Source organism: Poecilia formosa, unplaced genomic scaffold (genome assembly GCF_000485575.1).
Source record: "Poecilia formosa unplaced genomic scaffold, Poecilia_formosa-5.1.2 Scaffold11, whole genome shotgun sequence".
In the NCBI taxonomy this organism is placed as follows: domain Eukaryota; kingdom Metazoa; phylum Chordata; class Actinopteri; order Cyprinodontiformes; family Poeciliidae; genus Poecilia; species Poecilia formosa.
Genome location: NW_006799950.1, coordinates 5036506 through 5063967, shown reverse-complemented (window position 1 = coordinate 5063967; position 27462 = coordinate 5036506). Strand labels below are relative to the sequence as shown.

Here is a 27462-nt window from a genome sequence, read left to right as displayed (position 1 = left end):
AATTGCATTCTTACAAAGTCCAGCAGATGGCGTTGTTTCTTCACAGTTTATTAAAAAAAAAAAAAGCAGTCAACGGTTTTTGCTGCTTAAGCTAAATTATTTTAACAGAGCAATTGAGCGATGGGTGAAATGTATGATTTTATCTAGTTGAAAGACATATAGAGCTATGAGCTTAAAATGTTAAGATAGAAAATTGATTCAGATCCCAAGTTGATGCCTTTGCAGGACAAATTGTGAGCATGCGCACTGCATCTGTTCTGAGGACGGGAGGAGGACATCACGGTAAAACGTAGAAGCTGCGAAGCAGCGCAATTTTTTACACGCCGAGATTTGGTTTCACCGCTGCGGCAAAAACACTCCCGTGCTTCTGACGCGGCAGATGACTATGCCCGGTACAGCGTTAAAGTGCCGGATGTCTACCTGACAGGCCTGGCCGAGGTCTGGGCCGTTACTCGGGAGGAGAAATTTATTTCTTCATATGGGAGAAGCATGCGGGAAATGGTCGGAGGCTGCTGCGTGTGTTCAGACGAGCGAGGCTGGGCTGAGAACCCGCTGGTGTACTGTGATGGACACGGCTGCAGCGTCGCCGTTCACCAAGGTAACATTTAGCCGCCGTTAGCTTATAATTAGCGGGCAGCTGTGGTCGCTGAGCCCGGCGGCTGGAAGCGGCCAGCGGCGCTCAGAGGACGGCAGGTCTCTGAGGTAGGCTCGCTCTGTGTACGTGCGTGTTGCGAGCGTGTGGGAGGGGTAGGCAGGGTAGCAGGCAGGCGTGCTGTTTGTTGTGAACGCTCAGGGCCAGGCAGGCTTGCTGACATCAAGGAAGGATGGATGGTGCCTCCATGACCGGTCCGTGTGTGGCTGATCATGACACGCAACCAGTTTTCACCACAAGCCAGCCCCGGTGAGGCCCGCCGGCTTGGACACTTGCTTTGTTTTATTTACCTCGTATAATTGGGCGCAGCTAACTCCCAGGATCATATATCCATGGAGTAAATCGTCAGACTTGATTCTGCGATGTTTATCTGCGATGTTTATTATTTACAGAGCCTGGCAAAAGTATTCACTTCTTGAACTTTTGTTTTATTCTTCACATTGCAACCGCAAAGTTGGAACAGACCAACACGACGTAGTGCAGAATTGTGATGTTGTAGAAAAGAAATGCATGCAAGGTGTGCTTTTTATTTTGTTTGTTTGTTTTGTTTTTACATTCAAGCTGTTGTTTGAAGGCCTCAGTTAGTGAACATCACTGAGACCAAAGAACATAGCAGACAAGTTAAAACTACAAATACTGAGTTTTTGAGCACTTTGAGTAATGTATAACAATGTACCAGTTTCATGAGGATCCACATAAACTATCAGACTCATCTGGCTGTAAGGAGATAATAATCAGAGGAGGAGCCAAGAGGCCCACGGTAACTCTGGAGGAGCTTTAGATATCCACAGCTCAGATAGGACGATTTGATGGGAGGACAACTATGGAGGAAAACATGCAGGAACAGATCTGAGACTCGGTCAGGTTTGGACTGCGGGTCTGTGAACATCAATTTTCAAGTCTTGCCCCAGATTGGGCTCTAATGCATCGACATGCCTTCGTTTACCTGCTCTGTTCTCTGTATTTCTGTCATAGTCCTGCTGGAAGGTGGAATTGTAATAGGATTTTCCACAAAATGTTGTTTCAGTCAGATTTGAATACAGATGCGCTCCACTTTTTCCAGGTTTTATGTTTGTATGGAAAATAAAAGCACGTACGACCCAAGATTATGGACTTCTCTGTGTCCTCTAACACAAATTACAGTAATAACACTGAAGATTATGGCTGCCAAATGACAACGTGAACACTTTGCAAGGCACTATGAGATAAATGGAGTTTTGTCTCTGAAGTGACCAAGAAGTGCTTAGGTTTTATGATAGATGAGTTAAAGGCTGAAATAGCTTTAAAATTTATGGCTGGGATGAAAGCGCCGTATAAATATGAATGAGATGTTTATGAGGATTATTAAAACCAAACTGCATCCTGTAGGAAGAAGAAACATGTCTTCTGCTGTGGATAAACTCAACAAAGACTATTACAGAAGAGCTATGAAGCAGCAGAATGGAAATAGTTTTAAATACAAAAGGGATTTATTTTTAAAATATGTGGAAGTTGCTTTTTTTTTTTTTTTTACATTCTTACATCTTGTAATTTACCAAGATTCATAAGTTCACTTCTTCTTGATGTGCCAGACAACATTCTGTGAAATCAATTAGTCTTCTTCAGTACATTTAGTTGTTTTTACACATCTTTAGGATTTTGTAGTAATAAATGCTGACATTTCAACGTTTCACTCGGTCAAACTGTTACAGATATATTTTGAGTGATTTTGAGGTTTTGTTGGTGTGGCTGTGGGTCAGTGGAAAAAGTAATCTGGAAATGACTTACAAAAAAAGAAATCAAAATAAGATTTTTGGTTTAATTTTAAGCTAATGGATCATTTATCACTTCCTTTTAATAATCAGGTAGAAATATATTTTTGTGAGCTCTATAAAAGCTGCACAGAATCCTGAATTATAATCAGCATTGCAATGGGAGTTTATGCAATATCATAATAACGTTTATTATGTTGAAGACAATAATTTATTTAGCCAGTCGAACAGATTTTCACTCACTTTAATGTTGACACCTGACGGTATTTTTGGTGATGGAGATGCTGAAACACGACTGTACAGCCCAAGTGGTGGAGAACTTTTCTTTTTTATTATTTGGACTTTGAATCAACTCTCACTGGGGGTTAAGCAAGTTTCTGACGTATTTTTTTGTCATTTGTAATTTATTTTCAAGAGAAATAAGCAAGAAAAAAATGGCTTATAATCAGATTAAGTATGAAGATATCAGAGATTTTATTTTTATCGCCCAGCCACATCTCCAACTTCTCCACAGGACATTTTTTTTTGTCATTTAGGTTCCTTTTTTTTCTTTTTTTCTTTTTTTGTTACTTAAATGTGAAGCACCATATTTTCCAGATATTGTGGAGATAATACTGCTTGTCTCAAAATTCAGATTGAATTTAAGATTGTCCCCAAGTCTTTGAACAAATATTATTTTATACGGCAAATTAGTTTATGATTAGGAAGCATTTCTTTTTTTTTTAAGCATTTCTTTTAGAGCATATTCTCCTCATCTTGTCAAAAATGTGTTTTTAATTAGACTGAAGAAGGGAAAAAAAACAAGCAGGAAAATAGGAGTCACTTGGTTTGTTTGTGTGTTTGTCCCAGCGTGCTACGGCATTGTCCAGGTTCCCACCGGCCCGTGGTTCTGTAGGAAGTGTGAGTCACAGGAACGAGCAGCACGAGTAGTGAGTATGCCAACATGTCTCACTCTTCCCATCTCACCTGCAATGACTGATTTTTCCGCTCACAGTGAGCTCTGCTGTCTCCTCTTTTGCCTCAGAGATGCGAACTGTGTCCCCACAAGGATGGAGCCCTTAAAAGGACAGACAGTGGCGGTGAGTCTCTGTCCACCTTAATTCTCCTGACGTTTCTCTGAGATCTCCATCAGTGCGCCTGAAACAGATTAAAGACCTCCATAAAGGGCCTTGTCATCTCCCTCTAATCTCTCTGCTGCTCAGGCTGGGCCCACGTTGTGTGCGCGCTCTACATCCCTGAGGTGCAGTTTGCCAACGTTCTCACCATGGAGCCCATCATCCTGCAGTATGTCCCACATGAGAGATACCTCAAGGTACAAAACATGCACGTCTAAGTGGAAAACCTGCATTAGTGCTGCATTGGAGAGCAGAGCTTTATCTGAAATCTGAGTGTTAGGATATACTGGTTAATCCCTGAGATTACAGTCAGTGTGCTGTGCCATCTTTAATCTGCTGTGCATATTTTACGTTTTGAGGGGAGGGGGTTTTCCTTCAAAAAATAATCAAACTGGGTCTAAAAAAAAGAGAGAGAGAGAAAATGACCTATAAAAAAAAACAATCAAAGGAGCACATTATTTTGTGCAGAAACTTGGGAGTAAAAGTTCTTAGAATAATACTCGTTTGTTTTTGCAGGAGACTCGTATAAACTGAGCAAGTGTTAGAGAGATGGTTCACAAAACCAAGTAATTCACTTTTTGCAGTCAAATAAAACTTTATGCTTCTGCAGGATGAGTTGAGTGGAGAACTAAGCTCCTTTTTACTTTGTTGTTTAGAGATGCACAGATCAGAGCTTTTATAATTAACTTTGATTGTCTAAAAATGGCTGAATTATAGAGCTGTCTCTCTTTGTATCACTCCAGATTATTGATCAAAATTCTCTGTGCATATAAACCAGAATAAAATTAATTACAGCATATCTGTTTTACTGCTTACTGACCAATTTTAACTTACTAACTTTTTTTTTTTCATATTTTCCATTCACTGGCTTTCTTATCAACACTTATTTACAAATCCCTAGATGTTGCAGCAGCTGCATATTTCTGTCAAACAGGGTAAAACAAAACACGGTTTTGCTTTATGGAGGCCAGAGATTAGAAAATCATACAGCTTGGTTTTATCATGACACGGTGGTGATAAAAATGTGTTGTAGTTGAAAAAAAGAAGCTTCGGCAAAGGAAAAGATAAACTGGGTCAAAGCAAAGAATGTCCAGTTGCTGATCACAACATCTACCTTCTTGGCACCAAAGGAAAACTAACTTTCCTAACTAAGTTTCTGCTCAGAAGGAGAGTTTAGCAGAGGTAGAAAATGAAAATATGCTGCTGTCCTTTCCAGACGTCTAACCTGTGTTGGTTGGCTGTCGTTCTTGACCTTCAAGAACAGCAGCATTTACTCTGTTCAAATGCAAAATTCACTAATTTACTGTTAAAATTCCAATACTTTCATTCAAAACCATTAAATTATTACATATAGAGAGTCTAAGATTAAAGCAAGAGATTTTTAAATTGTTGTTTGGCCTGTTTTTTTGTTTTTTTTTTTCATTTTTTTATGTGGATGGCGAGAGGGTGAAGATAAAACTCATGTCCCTCTGAGAGAAACCATAGGTGATTGATGTTATAGCATGAGTTTCCTCAGCCCTGTTGTTGTGTGTGTCATGGTTTGTTGTGAAGTTTCAGTAAAAAGTATGGCTGATGGATAAACGCCATGTGGTCTCGAGACACACCGCTACAGCTACCTATACTGCAGAAGGCTCCATTTTGCACAGTAAAATGTGCATAAATAGTATTTTAAAATACTTTACTGTCATCTGGACAATCAACAGGAACTGGATTGGAAAAGAATTAAATAATTTTAATTTGGACAGTAACTCTAGTTAAATAATTGTATATATCTGTTGATTTTTAACCAATAGTTTGTTTTGGACGTTTGAGTCATTGATAAAACTTGAAGATAAAACCTCTGTCATTTCAGAGCTGTTTTGGTCTCTGAACCCTTTGTGATCCATGGTTCTAACGCAAGTTACTCTTCTGATCCAGAACAATCTTATTTTGGGAGATTGGCATGACAGAGTTGGTTCAAATGCAAGAAAAGCACTGAAATGGCCACGCTGAGGAACTGGAGGCTAATTTCAGCTTTATGTCATCAATCAATTGATTTGATTGATTTCCTGATGTCTCCACTTTTATGTTACTAATTTAATTTCAATATACGTGTCGCAGTGTTCGGGTCACAGATTCAAACTCGGATCAAGTCTATCGAGTAAAACAGAAGCAGAAAGAAAGTGCGTCTTATGTAATCTGCCCCTCTCATATTCCAAGACGACGGAATAAACAGTAAATATTTAATATCTGCTGTGGCCCATTAGACTTGGAATGATTTTGTTTTCGAGCAAATTCCCTTCTTATTCAGCTTTGATTTTATGGACATACAAGTGTTTTAAATCACTTTCATTGGATGCTGTTGCACAAAAGTTTGGTGCCAATTTATTGTTGGATAACTAAAAACTTTCACTAATTTTTTAAATGTAAATGTAAGTGAGTTAATAAACATACTGCTCTTTTGAATCTACATTATGTAGGACTTTTATTCTGTTTTTTTGTTTTTTAAAAACAAACAAGATTTTTATGTTGGTCACATAAATGTTGCCCCACACATCTATGCAGTGACTCAAATGTTGAAAAACCAGTGGCTAGCACAACACATGATGTGTATTGTATTATTCACTCTTACTTTTATTCTGTATTGAAATTTTTTTTCATACTTGGTTGCTGTGCTCCCACCTACACATCCTGTAAAAGCCCTAAGCTGAGTGTGTCGAGGTCACGGTGACTGTTGTTCTGGGAACTCTGGAAGATTTCCAGTTGAAGCAGATGTAGGCTGGAGCAGCGTGAAACAAAGATGCACATTTACCATCAAAAAAGAAAAAAAAAATCCTCTGTATTCATTAGATTTAACTTGGTGTCACCTGTTGCTTCTCCTATACTCCTTAAACATACAGTCTTTAATGGCCAGCTGATTGTATACAGTTCTGATAAACTTGAGTTAACATACTTTGGTTCAATTTCATTATTAACACAAACATTTCTGACAAATATAACACAATATAACTTGTTTAATTTAAAACCAAGATCCACCAGCCAGGCTTTTCCTGTCAGTTTTTTTCATGGCAGTTTTCTTTGATTAGCTCACCTGCAGATTCAGATTTTGTGGATAGTATTTTTTCCTCCTAAGACTGTAACACATTATACTGGACAAAAGGGGATTTATGTTGTTTTGTTTTTGATTTATGAAGCATGTGTCCCTATACATTTGTTTGATTTTAGTGGGATATAGTAGTTTATTTGTTCCTTAGTAGGGAAATTCATTAGAAAAACTGATGGAGCGCACTGAGTTACACAGCTTAAAAACCAATAACTAAAACTTAAATACAAATTCAAAAATATAAAGAATTTCCTTGTGCTTGTTTTGTTTAAATTATGTTTTAATATTTTTCAAATATTAATAAAAATATCAACAGCTTATTGATAAACTCAAAAAACTGCATTTAGGCTCATGTTTGTTGATGGACCTGAAATTTTGTGAATTCTTGGTTTTGCTACATTAATGCAAATCTAATGTTAATTTCCTGATGGTGAAAAATGAACTGAATCTAATCTCTTTAGATTAATTTGATTCCTGCTGCTTAGCTTAAATCTCTGCATTGATTGTTAATCTCTAGTTGGCTGTATAAAACACATGCTGCTTCTATTAGCTTGTTAGTAGTTTTAAAACAATAATACCTCAATGGAAGTACTACCTTATACTTATTTATACTTCATAAATCCAATCATAATTGGATTATTTTCTTTTTGTCAGCCAAACAGTGTAGCAATCTTTCTTTAGCCAGACGACCAGCAGTGTGTAGCAACAGGTGGGGAGGGGCCAGCATTTCAGTACTCTATGCTGCACACAACAGTAGAAATTAGTTGCTGAAACTCCAGCATCTCTTTAAAAGCATGACAGTAAATTGTAGCAGTTTTGACACCATTTCTAAAAAAAACACATACAAAGAAAAATTTAACTTTTCAATCCTTAATATGTATTGATGCTGGCAGTAAAAAGTTTAAGGGGGTGGACCTTTAGGAGGACTGGATGCATTTCTTCAAGACTACTTTACTAGATTGCCTGAAAGTTTGGGTCCCTGGACGGCAAATAATATTGTAGTTCATCTACAACATGTGTCGTATCGGATAAACTCTCCTAAAAGGAAATCTTAGGATCATTTTGGAAATCCAGTGCCTTTGATGTGCGTGCGTGCGTGCGTGTGTGTGTGTGTATGCCTACATATAAATACACATGTGTGAGTGTTTGAGGGCCCGGTTTCATATTACTGTCAGCTACAGTAAATTGTATGCAGCTTTGCCCCGTCAGAGCCATTCATCCAGATTTTTTGCAGCCTGCATTCCTAGACAGCCTCACAATGGACAGCAAAAACTTGAGAAGCCACTCTTCCCTTTTACATGCTCGGTGCGGCTGTGTCTCCGGCTTTTCACTGCACGAGCGTCATCCTCTGAGAGCGAAACAGAGAGCTCTGTGGGATGTGGGGAATGGAGGGAAAAGGGAGAGAAAGAGCAAACGGAGACGGCTGGAGTGAAAAAGGTGAAGAGCCTGCTGTTCCTTTGTCTCGCACCTGTTGCTAGGCCTCTCCTGCCCCCTGCCAGCCTGCCCTGCTTGCTAAAGGAACGCTGACGGACAAGTACAAAGCTTGCTCATTTCATCTCGTGCAGGCCCACATGTACAGTTGAAACCAGATACTTGCATATGATGTTTGGAGAGTCGCATAACCTTTCTTTATCCTCCCTCCGTGGCTTAACATCAGACTAAACATTTCCCATTTTAGGGATCATGAAGGAGGAGTTCGATTTAATTCGGAGGTTAAAAATGAACTAAGAGTTCAGTCGTATTCAATGCATTGAGAAGAGGCCCGTCTTTTATTTGTCTTGCTGTGATACTCCAATCTTAAATATGTTTTCATTGACTGGAAAGCACAACAAAAATGAAGTTTTTCGAACCTCCACTCGTGTGTAATTTATTTAATGTGCTTGACTTGGTGATAAAGCTTCGGAAATCAATAGATTTTTAAAAAAATATTCTGATTTGTTGAATGAGTCTGCCTTTTACTTAATTTGAGAAAACCCAGATGATGATGTCATGACTTTGTAAACATCTTATTGGTTAATTCCAAATAATTGTTTTAAATTGAGGCATACCTGTGAATATATGTCAAGCCCACATCTCAGCACACAAAACACAAATAAAGAAATTAATAATTTTGGACCTCTATAGGTCTTGTTTAGCTATGAGTTCAATTTCCTTATGTCTGAAGGTTCCACATTCTTCTTTTTAGATAATTATATCCAAGTAAAAACAGTTCGGGAATGTTCAGCCACGATACTTTCCAGGGAGGAGACGGGTTGTGTCTCAGACGATCTTTTATGAAATGTGCCAAATCATTATAAAAGCCAAATATTGCAACTAAGTAGACTGATTATATTGGCCATTTCTACATTTGGTTGAAAATGAGAAACATTCTTCCATCAGTGAAGTACAGAGGTGGCACCATCATGGTGGGGGTGGGTGGGTGTTTTGCCGCGGGAGGAACTGGTTCACTTCATAGATGGCTACATGAAAAAAGAAAATGTTGAAGCAACATCTCAAATCATCAGGCAGGAAACTGGAGCTTGACCGCAAGTGGGTGTTTAAAATGGACAATGAGTCTGATCATATCAGCAGATTAGTTACAAACTGCTTTGACCGTCACCCTCAATATTTTGATTTTTATGATTATTTATGTAAAATGTACTTTTTTGAGCTCTGTATCATCCTGTAATGTTACAGACGGCGCCTAAACGCTTGATCCCACAAAGCGCCGCCTTTTGCATGACGCTCTTCCTCGGAGCTGCAAGCTTCTGCCTCATAGAGCCCTTCTTCCCCCATTTCTCCCCCATTCAACTCCTCCAAACTAGCGTCAGCAGCAATTAGCAAACAGCTGGTGGGACTGCAAGTCTGCTGAGCTTATCATATGAACCACTTTGTAGTCCAGCGGTCCTCAAGATGGTTATAAACGGCATAATTAGAAGCATTGTGGGAAAGAGTAGGAGCTTATTGAGAGAGAGACCCAATTTCAAGATGTCAAATTACGTAGTAAAATGTGTTGTTATATATTTACAGCATTTTTATTACAACCAAAGGTAACCTGATTGTGCTATAGAAATGGCACTGTGTGCCAGGAAAATGCATGGTACTGCCCCTTTAAGGACAACAGAGTCAACATGACACAACACAGTCCCACAGAAAATTTCGTGGGCAGAGCTGAAAAGACTCAGTTACACCTGTTCTTTTGAAGTTTCTTTACACTACTGGGAGAGGCTTGTCAAAGCATCTAAACCAATCCGTAAAGACTAAAAATCAATACTACCAAAATACCAGGGATCCAAATGTAAACATTTTCATTTAAAGAACGTTGAGCTTTGGCAATTTAGCAAAAAGAAATCCTCTTGGTACTCTTCACTGACCAGGAAAAGTTCAGTCTTGACGTTGGACAGTGAAGGGAATCGTTCTCCTGATGCATTCATTGTGTGGATGGGAGCACCAAAAATATTTAAAGGTGATGACAGACGATCCAGTCTCCCTAAACATCTGGTGAACAGTTCTGCCGTATCAAACCCTGAAGAAACAATTTTGTTTTAAACCCTCATCTGCTAAACATCCTAATCCTTTACATTAGCGCTTTAATCTTTTATTTGGTGCAACTCCCTTTTATGTGTTTGCTCTGGTCACGTTGGTATAAACACTGCACATGGCTGTGAATTCTGAATCGTATTTCTGTCTTTCTCTGGTGTCCTCTGCCGCCCAGACGTGTTACATCTGCGAGGACCACGGGAGGGAGAGCAAGGCGGCCTGTGGAGCCTGCATGACCTGCAACAGGCAGGGCTGCAGACAGGCTTTTCACGTCACCTGGTGAGTGATGAGCATCGTCATCATGTTTGCGTTTGATGTTCGGCGTCTGGTGGGGTTCTATGAAAGGAAATGACAAAAGGCGTAGACAAAACATCAAATATTTTGATGCTTTAAAATAGCGATTCTCCTTCTCTGCTGCAGTACCGCATTCATTCTTTTGAATACGTTGTGTACTTTTTCTTGTAGCTCCGTCGCTTACAGTGCGTTCAATTAATGTTAACTGAGGACTTAATTGAACAGCCTTAAATTTAATACTGGAATACAATAGTTAACATTATTTCCCATTTCAGAAGAGGCTCTGGCTATCTGCTTTGCAGTCTGACTGTACCCCTGTATTTGATTTGAACTGTTATTTCTCCTTTGCTTTAAATTCAGCGACGAAACCTAGAAATGCAACAGTCGGGGGAACTTGTACCCATTTTATGATCAGCAAAAGTCTGACAGACGTCTGATCTGCAGATGACGATTTCAGCTGATGACAAGTTTTCTTGAAGAGGAGTAAATGGCATCAATTTGTTGTTTTGTTTTTGTCTAAATTGAAGAGCTGTCTTGAAATAGTTAAATTAATTTAAAAAAAAAAAGATCAACAAGGGATGAGGTTGGAGAGCTTTCTGTTTGCATCTTTGGAAATCTACAATTACTACAAGCGTCTCAAGACGTTTTGCTGGTGACTTGCAATTGTCTAGTTTTCATATTCATCTGCTCTGACAAAACCAAACAAACCTTTTTCCAGTTAAACTCACCACTCTTTAGTGGCACCAAATTACATTGATGGCAACTCTGCTTGGTATTGAAGTTGTTACTAAGTGAAGAAGATTCAAAGTTTGCTATTGTTTGTGTAAATTAAGTAGCTTATCTATAAAGCGCCTTTCACAGACACAAAGCGTTGTACAGCATGCCATAATTAATGAATGATAAGCCGCTACTTTGTTCACATGCTTTGAAAACTGCGACGCGGCTAATACACGGCTTTCTATGAACGGGTTTCAAAAGACCGTTCTGCTGCATGAGGAAGAGGACGACACAACTTCAGGACGACTGCAGGGTTATTGAGATTGACGCCAAAAGAGAGACTGAGGAAGTGTATGCGAGGCCAGGGATGCCTGCAGGATATTATTTAAACCATCACCTCACCTGACCCACATGAACACAACCACATCCCCAACACGCATGATATGTGTGGCACACAAAACCAAAGCACCTGACCCACACACAAATACATATGCACGCGATGCACATGCCACACAGAAACGGCGACGTCGCACAGTTCCTGACCCATAATATGCCACACGAGGCTCATGGCATACAAGGAAAAAGCGTCTGACCCACACGAGGCGCAACGCACACACACAATGTGACGCATCCACACACAAATGTGTATGTGCCCCACGTGATCTGTTTGTCATGAATTACACAGAATAATAAAAAAAGGAAAACGAAATCTTTTGTGTTTGCATTCGTAAACAAACAGTCAAAACAGATAAGACTGGTGTATTCTGGGAAAAAAAATGCTGTTATCATCATGTTGGCTTTAGCTAGCTTGTTGTTTAACATTTACTTAATTCATTTAGTAAGTTAACATTAGCTTTTGGGTCAAAATTAGATATAATATTGCCTCTACTCTTAATATAATCAGAATATATTTTGAAAAATGTATTTTATTTTTCTGCTTGTTTCTGTGTGAGAGAGCAGTCACTTTAAAATTGGGCTTTACTGAAGTTGTAAAACACAGAAAATTACGACAGACAACATTATAAACTGTCTTGAGCTTCTTGTTTAGCATCTCTACCTCCAAGCCACATTTTTTATATGCATTACTTAAAAGTCTGTAGATCTTGCTATAACATTTCCAAAAGATTGTCAGCATGCCCAGTACACAGTATAGAGCAGTTTCTCTATACTATGTTCAGTCTTCCTGTTACATGCTTACCATTCACTCCGTTTATAAGTAGCAGGCTGTATTAGCGGTCTTCTGTAGAAAATAGTCTTCTTTGAAATGGCTCCTCACACCTTTTTGTTTCTCTGACTTTATTTTAGGCATATCTCTGTTACCTTTAACATATAACTTTGAGTCGTCTTCCCTTCATACGAATTTACAAATAAAAAAATGCTGATATTTTGGTTTTGTTCCAATGTGATGTGTCGGGCCATCCAGTTTGAGGGAGCAGCTAATTACTTGTGTACCCTCAATGACAAGTGAAGGCATAGGTGTAATGAGTTTTCCTTGAAGTCCAGATCTTAGTGCATGGACTCTTTCTCTAGCCACATAGTGCAGCCAGATCTCATAACGCAGCACGAAGCGAAGAGAAACCTTGTCTAAAGTTCCATCTTGAAGATCATCAAACATGCAAATTTAACTCAAGTACCAGCATCAACATAACATGTTATTGAAATGAATGACGGTCAAGTGCATTTATCTTGTTTTGAATGTTCTTAATTAAGAGACCAAATGTTGACTAGGTTGTGAAGAAATCCGGAATAAACTTGAACTCATTCGGTCATGACTGATCTCTCGGGCTCAACTGTGTTGTCTGGTTTGTGTAGAAGCTTGACTCTGACCTATGACCCTGTGCTATGCTTTGCTCAGTGCTCAGATGGCTGGTCTGCTGTGTGAGGAAGAAGGCCCAGAAGCCGACAACGTTAAATACTGTGGTTACTGCAAGCATCACTACAACAAAATGGTACAAAGAAAATCATTGTTTGCGGATATAGCCTACTTTTCCAAGAGATTTGTGTTGCTTCTTTTTTGTCATTATTGTGATTTTTTTAATATATACAATGAATGAAAAGTTGATTTTTTTTTTTTTTTTTTTTACAGCAGAAGAAGTTGCGCTCAAGCGAAAATGCTAGTAGCTCCTTCAGTCATCCCAGGGGGCGCTCCAGTTCTCCATCGCAGGAAAAACATCACCACCATAAACAGAGGAAGGTAAACAACTCTTTGGTCTGATTTAGTTTGAGTAACTTGGTATTTACTAACCACCTGCAATATCTCTCTCCTCAGTTTAAAGTCACTTTGTTTTTTTCCCCTCTACTCTTTGACAGAGATGGATTGAAACAACTTAAGTGAAACTTTTGCTACAAAAATAGTGAGGCCAGTCGGTAATTAATGCCAATCAGTGAGATCAATAATTAAGAATCTATATAGATTATTGAAAAAGACGCAAAACAAAGCAGGAGAAGGAATGTTTTCAATCAGTTTATTTATGTAGAGCCTGATCAGTGGAGAGAAACGCTTTCCCTTTCGCAGAAATAAATCTAACATTTGAAATCAACGTGCTAGAAAATATTTCCAAGATGAAACGGATCGTTGAGTTTGGTCTGGAAGAACTTTAAATGTGAGGGAACGAATTTTCAATTTAATCCTGAATTTACAGGGAGGTAAAAATGAAAGAAATATTTCTTTAAATCTCCGTCAACTGTGAAGTTGACAGACGTTTGTTTTGTACACATGCTGACCGTTCTACACCCGGTGTGTGTTTGTGTGTGTGTGTGTGTGTGTGTGTGTGTGTGTGTGTGTGTGTTTGTGCGTGTTTTAGAGTCATAAAGACAAGATTCGTCAGAAAGAGCGGCACAAGAAGTCTTCAGACAGCCTGAGCTCCTCCATAACAACAAGCAGTCTAGAAAAGGTACAAACAGCCGAACCACAGACCGTCTTAAGACGCGCCGGTCACATTAGTTACATTAGAGACGTGACGCTAGTTGACACAATTTCTTCCATCAGTATTAAGGTTTTTTGACACACTTTGGTCAGAATGCAGTAGCATCGCATTACCGTCATATGATGACGTGATGAAAGTTCTTTGTCGATTTATGGAGTTGCGTAAATGCATTAACTGATTTTAAAAAAAAAATATGCGTTTACTACTAAAGCAAAAACTACAGCTAAAACAGATTGATATGTCACCCAGAAAGAGCATGATAGCCATTATTAAAGACAGCCATCATTCATAAAACACGTTAAACATTCTCCTGTCGTTTTGGATGTGCATGGATAGATATCTTCAACACATCACAGCAGCAAAGACGGCGAAGGGAAGCCGAAGAAGCTGAGCTCCCACAGTCACGGTCATCGGAGTAAGAAGACGGGGAGCACCGGAAAAAGCTGTTCCTCCTCCTCCTGCTCCTCCAGCCCGTTCAACACCGGTACCGCCTGCGGCACTTCTGTCACGGCGAAAAGTCGTTCCGAGTGTTTGTGTCTGACTGCTTTTGCGTCTTCCTGCAGGCGGATCCCTGTCGGCCACTCAGGATTTCCATCAGTTCTCATCGTCCTCCCGCTTGGAGCGCGAGCACGACCGCGGAGGCGACGACCACAACGGAGAGAAACGCAAGGAGCGCCACAGGAGGTCTGCGGTGCAGGAGGAGGAGGAGGAAGACGAAGAGGAAGAGAAAGATGGCAAAGATGAAGAGGAGGAGGAAGAAGAAGAAGAAGAGGAGGAAGACTGTAAATACCAAAAGCCCCCCGCGTTGACCCCGGCCGATTGTCCCCTCGCAGGGTCTCAAAGCCACGAGCGGACGGAGAGCAACTCGAGCCCCTTCGAGAACAAAGTCACCATCTCCACCTTTGGCTCCATCATGCGCATCACTTCCTCGTCGGGGTTGGGCAGCACCTGCAAAATCCGCAAAATTTCCTCCTCGAGCGACTACAAGCCCTCCAAATCCCTCTCAAAGCCGCCTCAGGTCAGCGCGCCTCCCGTCCTGGAGGACGCCAGCCTGAAGGACAAGATCGCGCCCCCGCCGCTGCCCCGAGAACGGAGGCACCATAGCAACAAGAAAAGCCGCCACGGCCCGGGGCGCCCGCGTGGGAGCAAGAACCGAGAGCGGAGGGATGAGGACCATCACCACCACCATGCGGACGCCCCAGCGCCGCCGCCCCCAGCCTTGAGTTCCTCTCTCTACCAGAGCCCATCATCATCATCGTCGTTGTCCCACCCTGCTTTCCCTTCCACGCTGCCTCCCACCTCCTCTTCCTCCTCTACAACCTCTTCCTCCTCTGCTAGGAGTTTTTCTGCAGGTCGCAGCAACTCTTTGCTCGGCTCCGGTGAGTCTGAGTGGGTGGGCATGTGTGGTAGCCCTCTAACATCCTGTGTGTGTGTGTGTGTGTGTGTGTCTGTCTGTCTGTCTGTCTGTCTGAATGAATTGCTATTTGTTTAAACTCTGCTGTATTGATTTTCAAGCTCTAAATTGACTCTAAATTGTCGAAGTTTTTTTATGACACCCATCAGCTTATCTGAGAATCATGACCTCAGAGATACAGAGGAAGTGAAAAGCCATCCAGGATCAACAGATTTGGCCTCGTGACACTGCTCTTATATTTTGTAAATCTGCTTCATAGAACTGTTGAATCTGTGTGAGGCAGAGATATTGTCCTAGATATGGTTTGCTGTGTGAGCTGCACATTTCCTGGCCTACTTTCCGACTCAGCCTCTCGGGTGCCTTACGTGTTTTTTGAGCTTCACAACTTGCCACAAGAGAAGAAAAAACCCTTAGGGTTTTTTTTTCTTTTTCTTTCCTCCTAGGCTTTTGAATTTGATTCCTTTTTCCCCGTCCTCACTCAGGTATCTACTCCAGTCTCAAGGATCCTCTCACGCTTGGTGGCGGAGTCTGCAGCACGCCTCTCTCCCTGAGTGGAGGAGTGTGCAGCACCTCCTTGTCCCTGGGAGGAGCGATGTGTAGCACCCCTCTCTCCTCAGGACTGCTTTCATCTCACGGCTCCTCGCTCTCTCTTCCGTCTGTCAGCGCTGTTTCGAACACGCAGGTACGTCAGAGAAGATTCACTCAGACACCGTCAGGAAACTCGAGTCATTGTCATTTCTAATCAGGAAAGAGAAACTTCGGTTGATCAAAGTGCTGCACAAGCCTGAAAGAAAACAGATTCCAGCTTCCCGCTGGCACACGTTGATGTGCCCCCAAGTTGCCTGCACATCAGTAAATAATCGTGTGCATGTGGATGCGATGTGATCAGTACGGCTAGAAAATATGTAAATAAATTCAGCATTTCATTTAATCTCGGCAGCTGTTCTGTGAAGACCTCAAAGGTCTGTTAGAGTGCTTCACACACACAGCACATATGATTTCAATTGATGGCTGATTAACAGGCTTTTGCTGAATTGCAATCATCTGAACGGGGTGTGTTGAAGCAGGGAAACCTCTAAAACAGTGTTTCTCATCTCTTGTCCTCACCCTCCCCCCCGCTCTGCATGTTTTAGATGTGCCTCTATTCCAGAACAGCTGATTCAAATGATTGCATGACCATCAAATGCTGCAGAAGCCTGTTAATCACCCAGAGATAAAATTCAGGTGTGTGGCAGAAGGGACATGCCTAAAACATGCAGGACAGGGGGGCGGTGAGGACCGGGGTTGGGAGACGCAGCGCTAGAGAACATTAGTGAACAAACAATGTCATAAAAGCCGAGAACTAAGGATGCCTGGCGAAACAGACACTCGGTAATCCATCGTCGGTCTCACAAGCGGAGCGCAGTTCTGCTCAGTTATTATTGGGATTTTCTACGTTGTTCAGGAATCGGTAGAATTAGAATTTCTCCTTTTTGAAACTTTTATGTGTCATTTTGGAAATTTAAACCTAATTTTGGCCAGATCAATTTTTCACAGATGCGCATTTCTTTTTTTCATCATTTTTTATAGATTTTGGTTATAAATATATTACAAAATAAGCAAGTTACATGAGATTTACATTAAATAAGCTAAAGTAAACAAATGTAAATAATAAAATAATAGAGAGCAAATAAATAGCACCCATTACAGAAAAACAAAACAAAAAAAAAACAAAAAAAAAAACTGAGCACTAATCATTTTCTTAATTAATTTCCTTCATAATGCTCAGAAACTCAGTCATCGTTGAGCACATTTCTTCAAAATTGACTCCCTTTCCTCTGAAGGTATAAGCTTGTCGTTCCAGTTCAACAAAAGGTGCCGTCTCCTTCACCCACATATGATTTCCATTTTCCTCTGGTACATAGATATGAACCGCCTGACCTCAACGTGGGTTTTCAGTACCAACGGAGGCTTTCTGCCTGCCTGCCTGTCTGTCTGTCTGACGTTGATCTTTGTCCCTCAGGTCCATTCCAGCTCCAGCGCCTCCTACAGTCTGAACTCCTCTCAGCCTTTCGCCAGCTGTCTCTCCACAGCCTCGACACTGCCGCCACTACTGAGCCAAGGCCAGACCTCGTTGCCAGGTGACAACAAGCATATTTAATTTTCTCCTGCAAAAATACTCTTGCATTTCACCGGTAATAACTCTGCGTCTAATTATTCAAATTTAAACGCAGCAAAGTTTTCAGTCAACCTGTCGTCCTGTTAGTAATTTATCTGTTCTGGTTGTCAGAGTCCGACATCGATGACTGCCGCTTCCAGTGTCAGGGAAACTCGCCGAGAGAGAGTCTTTCCTCACAGTACGGCTTTGCTCTTTTATCTGTGTTTTTTTTTTGGCTTTTTAAATACATAAATATTAATCGAGGTCAGTACAAAGAACCATAAAAGGCCTAAAAATGTGATAATAAAGTAAATAAATTAGTCATTAAATACCTTTTTACAGGTCAAAATATAAATATTTTTGTAAATAAGAAAAATACATCTATATATAATAATACTTACTTTGGTAAATAATGAAATGATCACTACTAGTAATACATTTTTAGCTATTTACTGTATTTTAGTTTTAAACTTTTATTGTTGGCTTCTGATTGGTTACCCAGATTATAGAGTTAATATTTTTATTTTTTTTTTTTGGAACCAGCATATTTTATTAAATTACCAGCTTATAATATATTTATTGTGCATTTTATTACCGCTGAAAATTATTATTATTTTTTTGTACTTAACAATTTAATATTTTACTTAGTAGTCGAGTTGATTATACAGTACATATAAACAATATATATGTTTTTTAACTGCAGTTTGCTCATTGTCGCTCGTTGGAAAATAAGAGCTGGATCACTAAGAGGAGTTAAAATGAAAGCTGACCCAAACCCAGAGTCTGACCGGTTTTGTCCTTGTCCCTCTGCAGGTCTCCCATGAGCTGTCTACCTCTCCTGTTTGACCAGAGAGACGGACTGGGCTCTGGAGTCAGAGCCCGTCCTGAGAACGTTCCCCCTGCAAGCTCCCACATCGAGCTCCTGCTGGAGAAACACGGAAACGGAGAGATGGGGGTCAACAGTGAGTAGTCAGAAGACTGCAGTGGCTTCGTTTTGCTCTCAGTCTCGATCGGTTAAATTTAAACAATGCTTAGTTGTTTTGTTTATTGTGGGAACAAAGTGTGTAACGATCCTGCTGACTCACTCCTTTGAGTTTAGGAACCACTTTATGACCAACTGATTCCGCGCTAAAAACCACTCGTTGCTTGCTAAGCTGGTTTCCCTTGAGTAATAGACCTCAATTAGGTGCAGATCATTTGCCTCTTTGGTATTTTGAAATTTTGCAATTTTGGCTCCAGCTTCTTTGGTTACAAAAAGTTGTCTGTCACACATTTTAAACCAAGTATTCATCCTTGGGAATCAGAACCGTCTCTCTCCTGAACAGATGTGGCCTCTGGACTTTTCCATACTGTTTTTACTTACATATCGTAGTTTTTAAGAGACAAATATGGCACCTTAAGACATCTGAATATTGTAACCAAGGACTGTACCAGACTTGTGGTTCTCTCCCTGAAATCTTGCCTGATCAAATGTTGTGAATTATCTTATAAGACGATTACAAAGCCTTGACGTAATCATCTGGGGTTATCCCACATTGTTAAATTGCATTGTGATGTTGGTGTATGTGAACCTCTGACTTTGAAGAATATAATAAAAAATTCCCTTTTTTTATTGTAACATTTAAATAATTTTGCTTACTGACCTGAAATGGGAACAACCATATTTATTGTCCAACAGTGTGAAAAATCTGATTTCAACTATAAATGCTTGAAAACTCAATATCTGTGCAGTGGATAGGTCATAGTTCAACATTACACTTATCTAATTGTGCTTTGAGCGCTTCGGTCTCCATTTTTCTTGACAGCAACAGACGATCTGTCCAGACGTGAGTTTCTGTAATTTAACCTTGATATTTTGTTGGTCCAGAAAGGAAAGAAAAAAAAAAAACATGTTGTGACACCAACTAAAATGGGCCAGCTTCTTCATTTATTTTCTAAACACGTCTGACTCAGCACATAAAGCTTCACTCTTCAGTGAAGTTTGTTTTGCTTCTGCTGGCAGCGTTTTTATGTGGGTCTTTTTCAGTAACGTGCAGGGCTGTTTCTAAGCAGACGGTGCAGATCTGGTTGGATAAATACATACAGATGGGTATCTGCAGCTCCCAATATAACCTGTCATTGTAAAGTGAAGATTGAAAGGAAAAACCTTGACTTCTTTTATTTAAAAAAAATAAAAAGATCTGTATGACCTAAAACACAGTTTTGCAAGCCTTATGCTTGAAAGCTGTGGAGAATTATGGCTCACCTGGTAAAAATAAACTGTGCACTATTCTGACCGCGGAAAAAACACTGGCCAGTTATCTGATCACCCTCGTTAACCTTTCTTCTCTCTGGAAATCGCCCATCACTGACAGTTTCTTGCGACATTCGCGCTCTCTCTTTCAGTTGTGGAGATGTTGAAGTCGCTGCACTCGCTGCAGCAGGAGAACCAGCGCCTCCAGGACCAGATCCTCAGCTTGACGGCGAAGAGGGAGCGGCTGCAGCTGCTCAACACTGAGCTGGCGGTGCCTTTCCAGCCCCACATCCACACCGGGCCGGGCCTGCACTCGTCCTCGCAGCTCAGCTTTCTGTCGTCTTCTCAAGGTTAGGTTCTTCGTCTCTTGGCGCCCTCGGGATTCTGTCCCCTCGTCGTGCCACGGAGCCTTCCCACACTCCCACTTCCGTTTAGCAGCACCAGAATGTTAATGTGATTAAGCTTGAAGAGAGACCGAGTCGTTCTAACATAGTCGTTTGCTGTGGTTTTACTGAACGTAATAGATTGTGATGAATGTAGAAATTGTAGTTTTTACCCTGTGAATGTTCCTCTCATTTCCTTAGACCCCCTGAGCACCAATAAGAGTCCCCTCTCCAAAAGCTGCTTCCTGAATGACACCTCCTTTGTTACCTCATCAGAGGTGAGAAACTTCTCCTCCTTCTTCACAGGGCCGGGCAGCGTGGCTGAAAAACGAGTCACAATTTCGTACCAGTTGATATCGATTATTACTGGTTATTTTTTTTTGTGCGTTTTAAATGGCTGAAATACTGCCAAACTGGTGATGTGACCTTTCCTGCTTTATCCACAGTTTCCTCTCCTGTTGTTGCACTCATCTTCTCCACACAGTTCCTTTTACTGCTAAGCAGTTATGAGGCGTAGTGGTAAAACATGAAACTGCTGCTTCGCAACTTACTCAACAGTTTATTGACTAACAACCCGTTGATCACTAGTCAACAGTGAGTGAATGAGTTAGTTGTTGCCACCCACTTTGCACAGCTAGCCATGAGAGGCTGACCGGCTAAAGTCTTTCCTCTGCCTACATCCCCCAGAATGCTGTGCACTTCTGGATCAGAGTTCAGTGAAATGATTGAAAATCCTATTGGGCGCATTACCCTGTTGATATCGATCACCTTTCTATTGCGATATCACCAAACACTCAGGCAGCGTTATCACTATCAAATCTCTTTAGGAGAATAATTTCTACTGTCTTGTTTATTTTATGATAAAAGGAAATGTGCAATAAACGGCTAAAAGTCGAGTTTTTGTGTTTTTCACCCAGGAGCTCCACTCTAATAGTCCGTCCCGCAGCAGTTCGTCGCTCTCCTTCCAGGGTACCCCGCCTCCTCAACAGAGTCCCGCCTCCTTCGGCCAGCCCCTGCTGAACGGTTTGAACCGAGGGCCCAGCGACGCTTTGGGGGGCATCAGTCAGTCCGGCGCCTCCGCTCTGCCGGTGGGCGGGCTCATCGCGTCCATCGCAGGGAGCCCGCAGCTGAACATGAACGGTGTCCTGGGCGGTCTGAACGGCGTGATCCAGTCTCCGGCGCAGAGCGCTCAGCAGCCGTCGCTGCCCGCCCTGCGCCCCCAGCCGCCTCCCCTCAACGCCCAGGCGCTGGCCCAGGGGTTCCAGCTTCCCAAGAACGCGAGCCCGTATGTAGCCGCTTCGCTTCCATTTGTTGTTGTTGTTGTTGTTAGAGACGCACTGACCCACGAGATGAGCTTTAATTCGTTGTAGACCACTTTGATAAACCGAGGGCCATGTCATGCGAAAGTATTCACACTCCTTGATCGTTGCGTATTTTGTTACATTATGACCATAACCTTCGATGTACGTTATTGGGGTTTTGTGTGATGGAACATCAACTATTGCATAAACAGGAAGAAAAAAAAAGAATAAATTGTTTTCAACATTTTTGTCCCAAATAATAGTTTGAACTGTGGTCTTCAAAATGCTAGCTTTTTTGTTTACGGCAGCAGATGCTCATATCTGACACAAATGACACTGACCGAAATGTTAAAGATGAGAAAGAGAGGAAAGAAGAAAATGGGCGCGTATCACCAACTGATATTACCATTGCAAAATTTAATAGTAAAGTTGCCAGCAGAAGACTTTCTAATGGTGCGTTCACACCAAAAGCGTTTTGGTTTGCATTCGAAGTCTATGTGGAGGCGCGTCTAGGGCCGTTGCGGCGCGCTTCAAGCATCTGGTGCGGCAAGATTTGAACCGTTTGAAGCGTTTGGAGGGTCCGAAGCGTCAAGAGCGTCCAATGGAAGACGACGGCTAGAGCCGACGTGTATGACACGCCCTCAACGCACCTCCACATAGACTTTGAATGTAAATCAGATGCGCGAAACGCTAGGTGTAGTGCAAAATGCCAAGCGTCTTCATTCATAGTGCACACACGTCGAATTTGAAGCGTCGAACGCACCGTCATATTGTGCAGCCGGGTAGACAATGTTACGCTGCTACTTCCAATTCACAGAGATGCACCTTACGTAGCTCTATCATGTCGACTCTCAGTAAAAATACATTGAGCTTTATGGGGTTTTAAATATTACGAAATGTGGAAAAGTGAACCTATTTGCAAGGCGCTGCACACTTGAACTCCTTGATCTTTGTTTTGGTTTTAACAAAAACCAGTGCTACACTTTATCCTTCAACCAGAGACATTATTGCCTGCTCTGTGAGCTGACTTGGTGTTTTACGTTTGTTCCAGGTCTTCTTTTCTGTCTGAGCAGCAGAAGCAGCTCCTCCTTGAGCAGCAGCAGCAGCTCCAGCAGTTCCTCGCCTCGCAGAACTTCACACCGGTAGTGGCACTGTTCTTATCACTTCATCTCGTACGTCTTGATCGTGTGCATGCAGTCAGACTCGTTAAAAAGAGAAACCGCGTCTCTTCTTGCAGCCTGAGAAAGTGTAGTTGCCTTCATCTCTTCAAAAACCAGGTCTGCTAGGTACAACAGGAAGGGATGGCATTTAATACGCTGGTTCACTTAGCAGACAAAGTCAGATGTTACTCTATAATTTGTTTCATATGTAGAAATATTTGTGTTCATCAGTGTAATCTCAATGATTACTTTCTTTGATTTTGTTATTGACTTTCATGCCTATAATTATTATTAGTTATTACTATCTATTTCTTATTGTAAAAAAAATATATTGTCTTTATCCCTGTTGGTGTTGCTATTATGATGATTACAATTATTACCGATATGAATATGATGGTTAAAACAGTTTAACTACTATTGTGGCCCTAACAAATGGTCACACATCTAAATAGAGCTCACATAATCCTAGTCTTCCTGGTCTCAGTTTACAGAATCCACTTTATTTAGTTGCTGTCTTTAAATGTGGGTTGATTGCAGCACGAGTTGTACACAGAACATGTTGAGGTTGCTTAGTGAAAACGCCAAGTGCTAAGCGAAGCTGCCTCCTCCCCATATGGAGAGCTTCTTCCACCAAAGTGATGCAGCAATGCTTATTTGACTTGCAAACTGCTGAAAGTCTGCTGGGGTTTCAACCAGTCATGCGCTTTGACACTCTCTAATTATAGAAACCAGTTTGTTTCCTGTTTGACTGTGAAGCTGAGTAGTTGTCACGATAAGGGGACTGAAGATTTCTTATTTCTGTTCTGTTACAAAAACAGGTAAAGATATGAATTTCAAGGTTTGTTGCAGTGCATCTTGGAGCAAGACGTCTCAAACTCCTCCAGCCTCGCAGGATTCAGAGCAAAGTGATGAATCTGTAGCTCTAAATCTTGTTCACCTCCGTTGAGCTGGTTGCATGCCTCCCTGCAGTTTAACGCTCTCTCCCTCTCTTTGCTTTTCAAACGTGGCTGCTGACCATTGAAACGGAAGTTTTGTTTGTTTGCTTTTAGCTCTGATCACAGATTAGTTAAGCCACAGCGCTCTCCTCCTCCTCCTCCTCCTCCAGGAGCAGCAGGCGGTGGTGTGCCAGATGCTGCAGCAGCAGAGACAGAGGGAGCTGCAGCGCCTCACGCTGACGGGAGCGCTCAACTCAACCCCTAACTCGCCCTTGATCTCCCAGTCGCCCAACCTGTTGTCATCGGCAACTGCGTCTCCCCTACAGGGGAGCCAGGCAGGGGGTCTCTTTGGTCTGCAGGACAATGTGCTCCACAAACCTGGGGTGAGTGTTGCTGCAGGATTTCACAGCTTACCGAATCCATCGAGGTTCGAGCCAACAAGCCGTGATTCTGATTTTTCCTCCAGAGGATTAAAACTCTGGCTGCTGCAACGAGTCAATATGATCAAACCTTTCTGAAAGAAAACAGGCGTATTCTTTCATCTTCTTCTGACATTTGAATGTTTGTTCTGTTCTTTTTGAGGATTTTTTTTTTTTAAGCCGCAGTGATGCACAAATATCCTTGTTGTCTGACCTTTCTGAAATAGAGTAATATCTTTTCTATAATTAGATGCATCTTCCAACATCAATCAGGGTTTCTACCTGAGCCTGAAATTAGAATTTGATGTTGGTTTTCTATTTCAGGTTAAGAGAGAGAAAAAAGAAGAGAATAGAAGAATTAGTTTTTCCAGACTTTATTCCTTATCACCCTGTCTGCATGTTTTCTCTTACCTCCGTTTTTTTTCTCACTCTTGTAAATGTTTTACTTTAATTCTTAAGCCTAAATATACAAATAAAATGAATTATGGTTCACATTAAAGCAAATATATTGCATATATTAACAAAACAAACTTTTATACACTGGTACTTTTACAAGTCCAAAAGACTTGCCAAATGTGATTCTACATAAAAATGATTCAAGGTTTCAGAATACAAATCCACTAAATACTTCAAAAAATAAGAATCATGCATTTCATTTGTTTCCACGTTATGATTACGGGTTATGTTTTGTCTGTCACCAGCCAAAATCCCAATAAAATATGGTAACGTTTCTGGATTTAATGTGATCAACAGTAATAAATAAATAAGACATTCTAAATAATTCTTGCTATTTAATTGCATTCTGACATTTTTTTTACCCCCCAGACAGCGGGAGAGAAGGCAGGAGACAAGAACGGCTGAAGTGTTTTTTTCCCCCCGCTGCTTCCTGTCCAGTTCGGATGACGACGTCCCGTCAGAATCGCCGGTTTCTGTGAAGTTCTGGGCTCTCGAGTCTCTCCCTCCTCCGTCATCTTTGTCTGACAAACTTCTATGAATGTAAAACGTGACATTAAGGTGAAGTTTTTTATTTGTGTGTGTGTTTTGAAGCTCTTAATATTAGAGGTCCATCTTATGGTTTTTATCATTGTCATTTAGGCAGCTTTCAGAGAGCATGACTACAGTGGTCTCTTCTTTAAATTGCACTATTTTGTTAGCTTGACCAATGGGGGCTGCTTATGAAGCTCACCGCTGCAGGAGCTGGGTGGGCGTTTTTATTTTTGACGTTTGACATGAAGGTCAAGAGTTTGGCTCTGACTACTCGAGCACTGACATCTCCCTCCGCCGCGCAAAACCAGCGCTTCCAGTCGGTCCGCGAGGAAGCACTTCCGGCAACCTCCCGCTGTCTTCCTCGATATATTTCGTCTTCCCGTATGCGTTCACCCGGTTTTGTCCTCATCCTTTGAGCGTTTCGGCCTCGCCCCGGCACTTAAGTATAAGATGTAGTCAAGTTGGTGTGTTGTTAGTGGCGTTTCCTCATTAAGCTAGTTATTACCTCAAACTTTCTGCCAACTGTGCTCCGTTGTTTATTTCGTGCCGAGTCATTACCGTAGCAGCCTTCAGTGGATAGGAATGACCACCTAAAAAAAACAAACAACAAAAAACAAAACAAAAACGTGGCATTCACTCGATTTTAACGTTGAAAAACAAAAAAGCGTCACGCCGACAACATTGAGGGGCGTCTTGCTTTTTCGTTCCATCCCACGATGAGAGTTCCTTCCGTATTTTATACCCTTCCAGTTGCTGTCGAGATTAAACAGACGAAACCAAATTTTTTTGGAAAGGGAATCATTGGTTTTCCCGAACGAGTGTGCGTGTTTAGTCATCCACAGACTCCCTTCTGAAGGATGCTCAGTGGGCCGCCGCGAACTGAAGAGGTTTATGACTTGTGAGTATTTTTGCACTCTTGTCCTGAAGTTCTTTGTGTTACCTTCCCACATGGATAACTCTTAACTAGCTCTTCTTTTAGCAATACTGGATAGATAATGCCTTAATAAATGGGGTAGATTTACAGGGAGAGCCCGCGGCCCACAGGCTCACTCTGTCCTCTTTGTCTTTGATAGGTTTTGTTTCTATAACTCGGGCACATGGAGGCTTTTATCGTTTGTTTCCAAATGAACTTCTTAAACTCATTTATACTTTTGATAGCTGACTGAAGATTTCAACAGTGAAAACTTGTGAATAACCGTATGGTCAAGTGTCAAATCATTTTTCTATTGTGACTTTTGTGTTCACACGCAGAGCTCTTTAGTTTATTGTTGTGCTTCAGAAGACTGAGAAACGATAATTTGTAGCACACGTTGCAGTCATAGGAAAGAGTTGAACTCTTGTTATAGCAGTGTTTGATGCGTAATGTGACTGTTATCGGCACTGAGACGACAGCGAAACCCCGTCGTAGAGGCTGACCTTCCTCCACTCTTGATTCTTCGACCGTAGCCCGTTTGACTTGGTTTTACCTACACATCGATTTTCTCTAATTTACATCTCTCACTTGAGTTTCTGAGCTGTTTACTTTCTGTTCGCAAGTCTCCCAAACTGTCGGTGATGGGTTTGTTTCACAGATTCAAGCGTCTCCCTGGTTTGTGAGACAGTGCCTTGTAAAAACAAAAAAAAATTCATTCCTCTTGAACTTTTATCAGATTGTCTGAAGCTACCAGAAACTTCTTAATTAGATTTTCTTCTTTTTTTTTGACAGAGCAACACAAAAGATGTGTGTCAGTGTAAATAGAAGATAAATAAGTAGTTATTTAATTCATAAAGTTATTTTGTATGAACCAGAAAACAGAAACTGGGATTAAATTACACACATCTGAACTGTTTACTAAGTAGGTGACTTTTAAAGTCTGTTTCATTGGATTGAATTTGGCATGTTAGACTAGATGGGATTGAGAACAATTCAAATGTTTTCAGTTTCTGTAAAACTGAGTTTTTTTGTTTTGTTTTGTTTTTCCCACCTGACAATTATGTGCCCCTTTGTGTTGGCCACCACCATTAAAAAAAATGGAATAAAATGCATTGAAGTTTGTGGTTGTAAGAAGTTTAAGGATCTGAATTATTCTTTTGCCAGGCATGTGTACTTGTAGCAGTGACAGAAGGTGAATGGTTGGTTATGTTTTATTAGTGTGACTGCAAGACGGAGGTTTGTCGTCGTCATGATTTTCCTCTCAGCCAAGAAAAAGTTCAGACTCAAAGAGTGGAGCAAAGGTTTGCTGAAGCGGTTTCTTTGTCATGTTGCACTGGGGCCCTGCGAGCCCAAATGTAAATTGTTTTTATGACTTTTTTTTATTATTATTATTGTTATTATTATTATTATTATTATTATTATTTTAATAATAACTTGTAAACTTTAATATGTTTGTGTAAAAACACGTTCATTCCTTTGAGGTTTGGGTAACAGACATATTCCATGTTATGAATGTCGTACTG

General features: G+C 41.1%; 1 protein-coding gene across 1 annotated transcript; it reads left to right on the top strand.

Annotated features, from left to right (window-relative positions):
- Positions 1-163: 163 nt before the first annotated feature.
- LOC103133456 (MLLT6, PHD finger containing) lies at positions 164-27462 on the top strand. Its single transcript, XM_007545201.2, has 20 exons — positions 164-598; positions 3253-3332; positions 3428-3482; positions 3606-3715; positions 10295-10398; positions 12986-13079; positions 13217-13324; positions 13935-14024; positions 14394-14541; positions 14621-15436; positions 15954-16153; positions 17474-17591; positions 17741-17807; positions 18422-18570; positions 19994-20191; positions 20426-20502; positions 21142-21509; positions 22577-22667; positions 23791-24003; positions 24865-27462. Exons 1-20 carry the CDS (start codon positions 490-492, stop codon positions 24898-24900), a joined length of 3231 nt encoding a protein of 1076 aa, XP_007545263.1. The 5' UTR covers positions 164-489; the 3' UTR covers positions 24901-27462.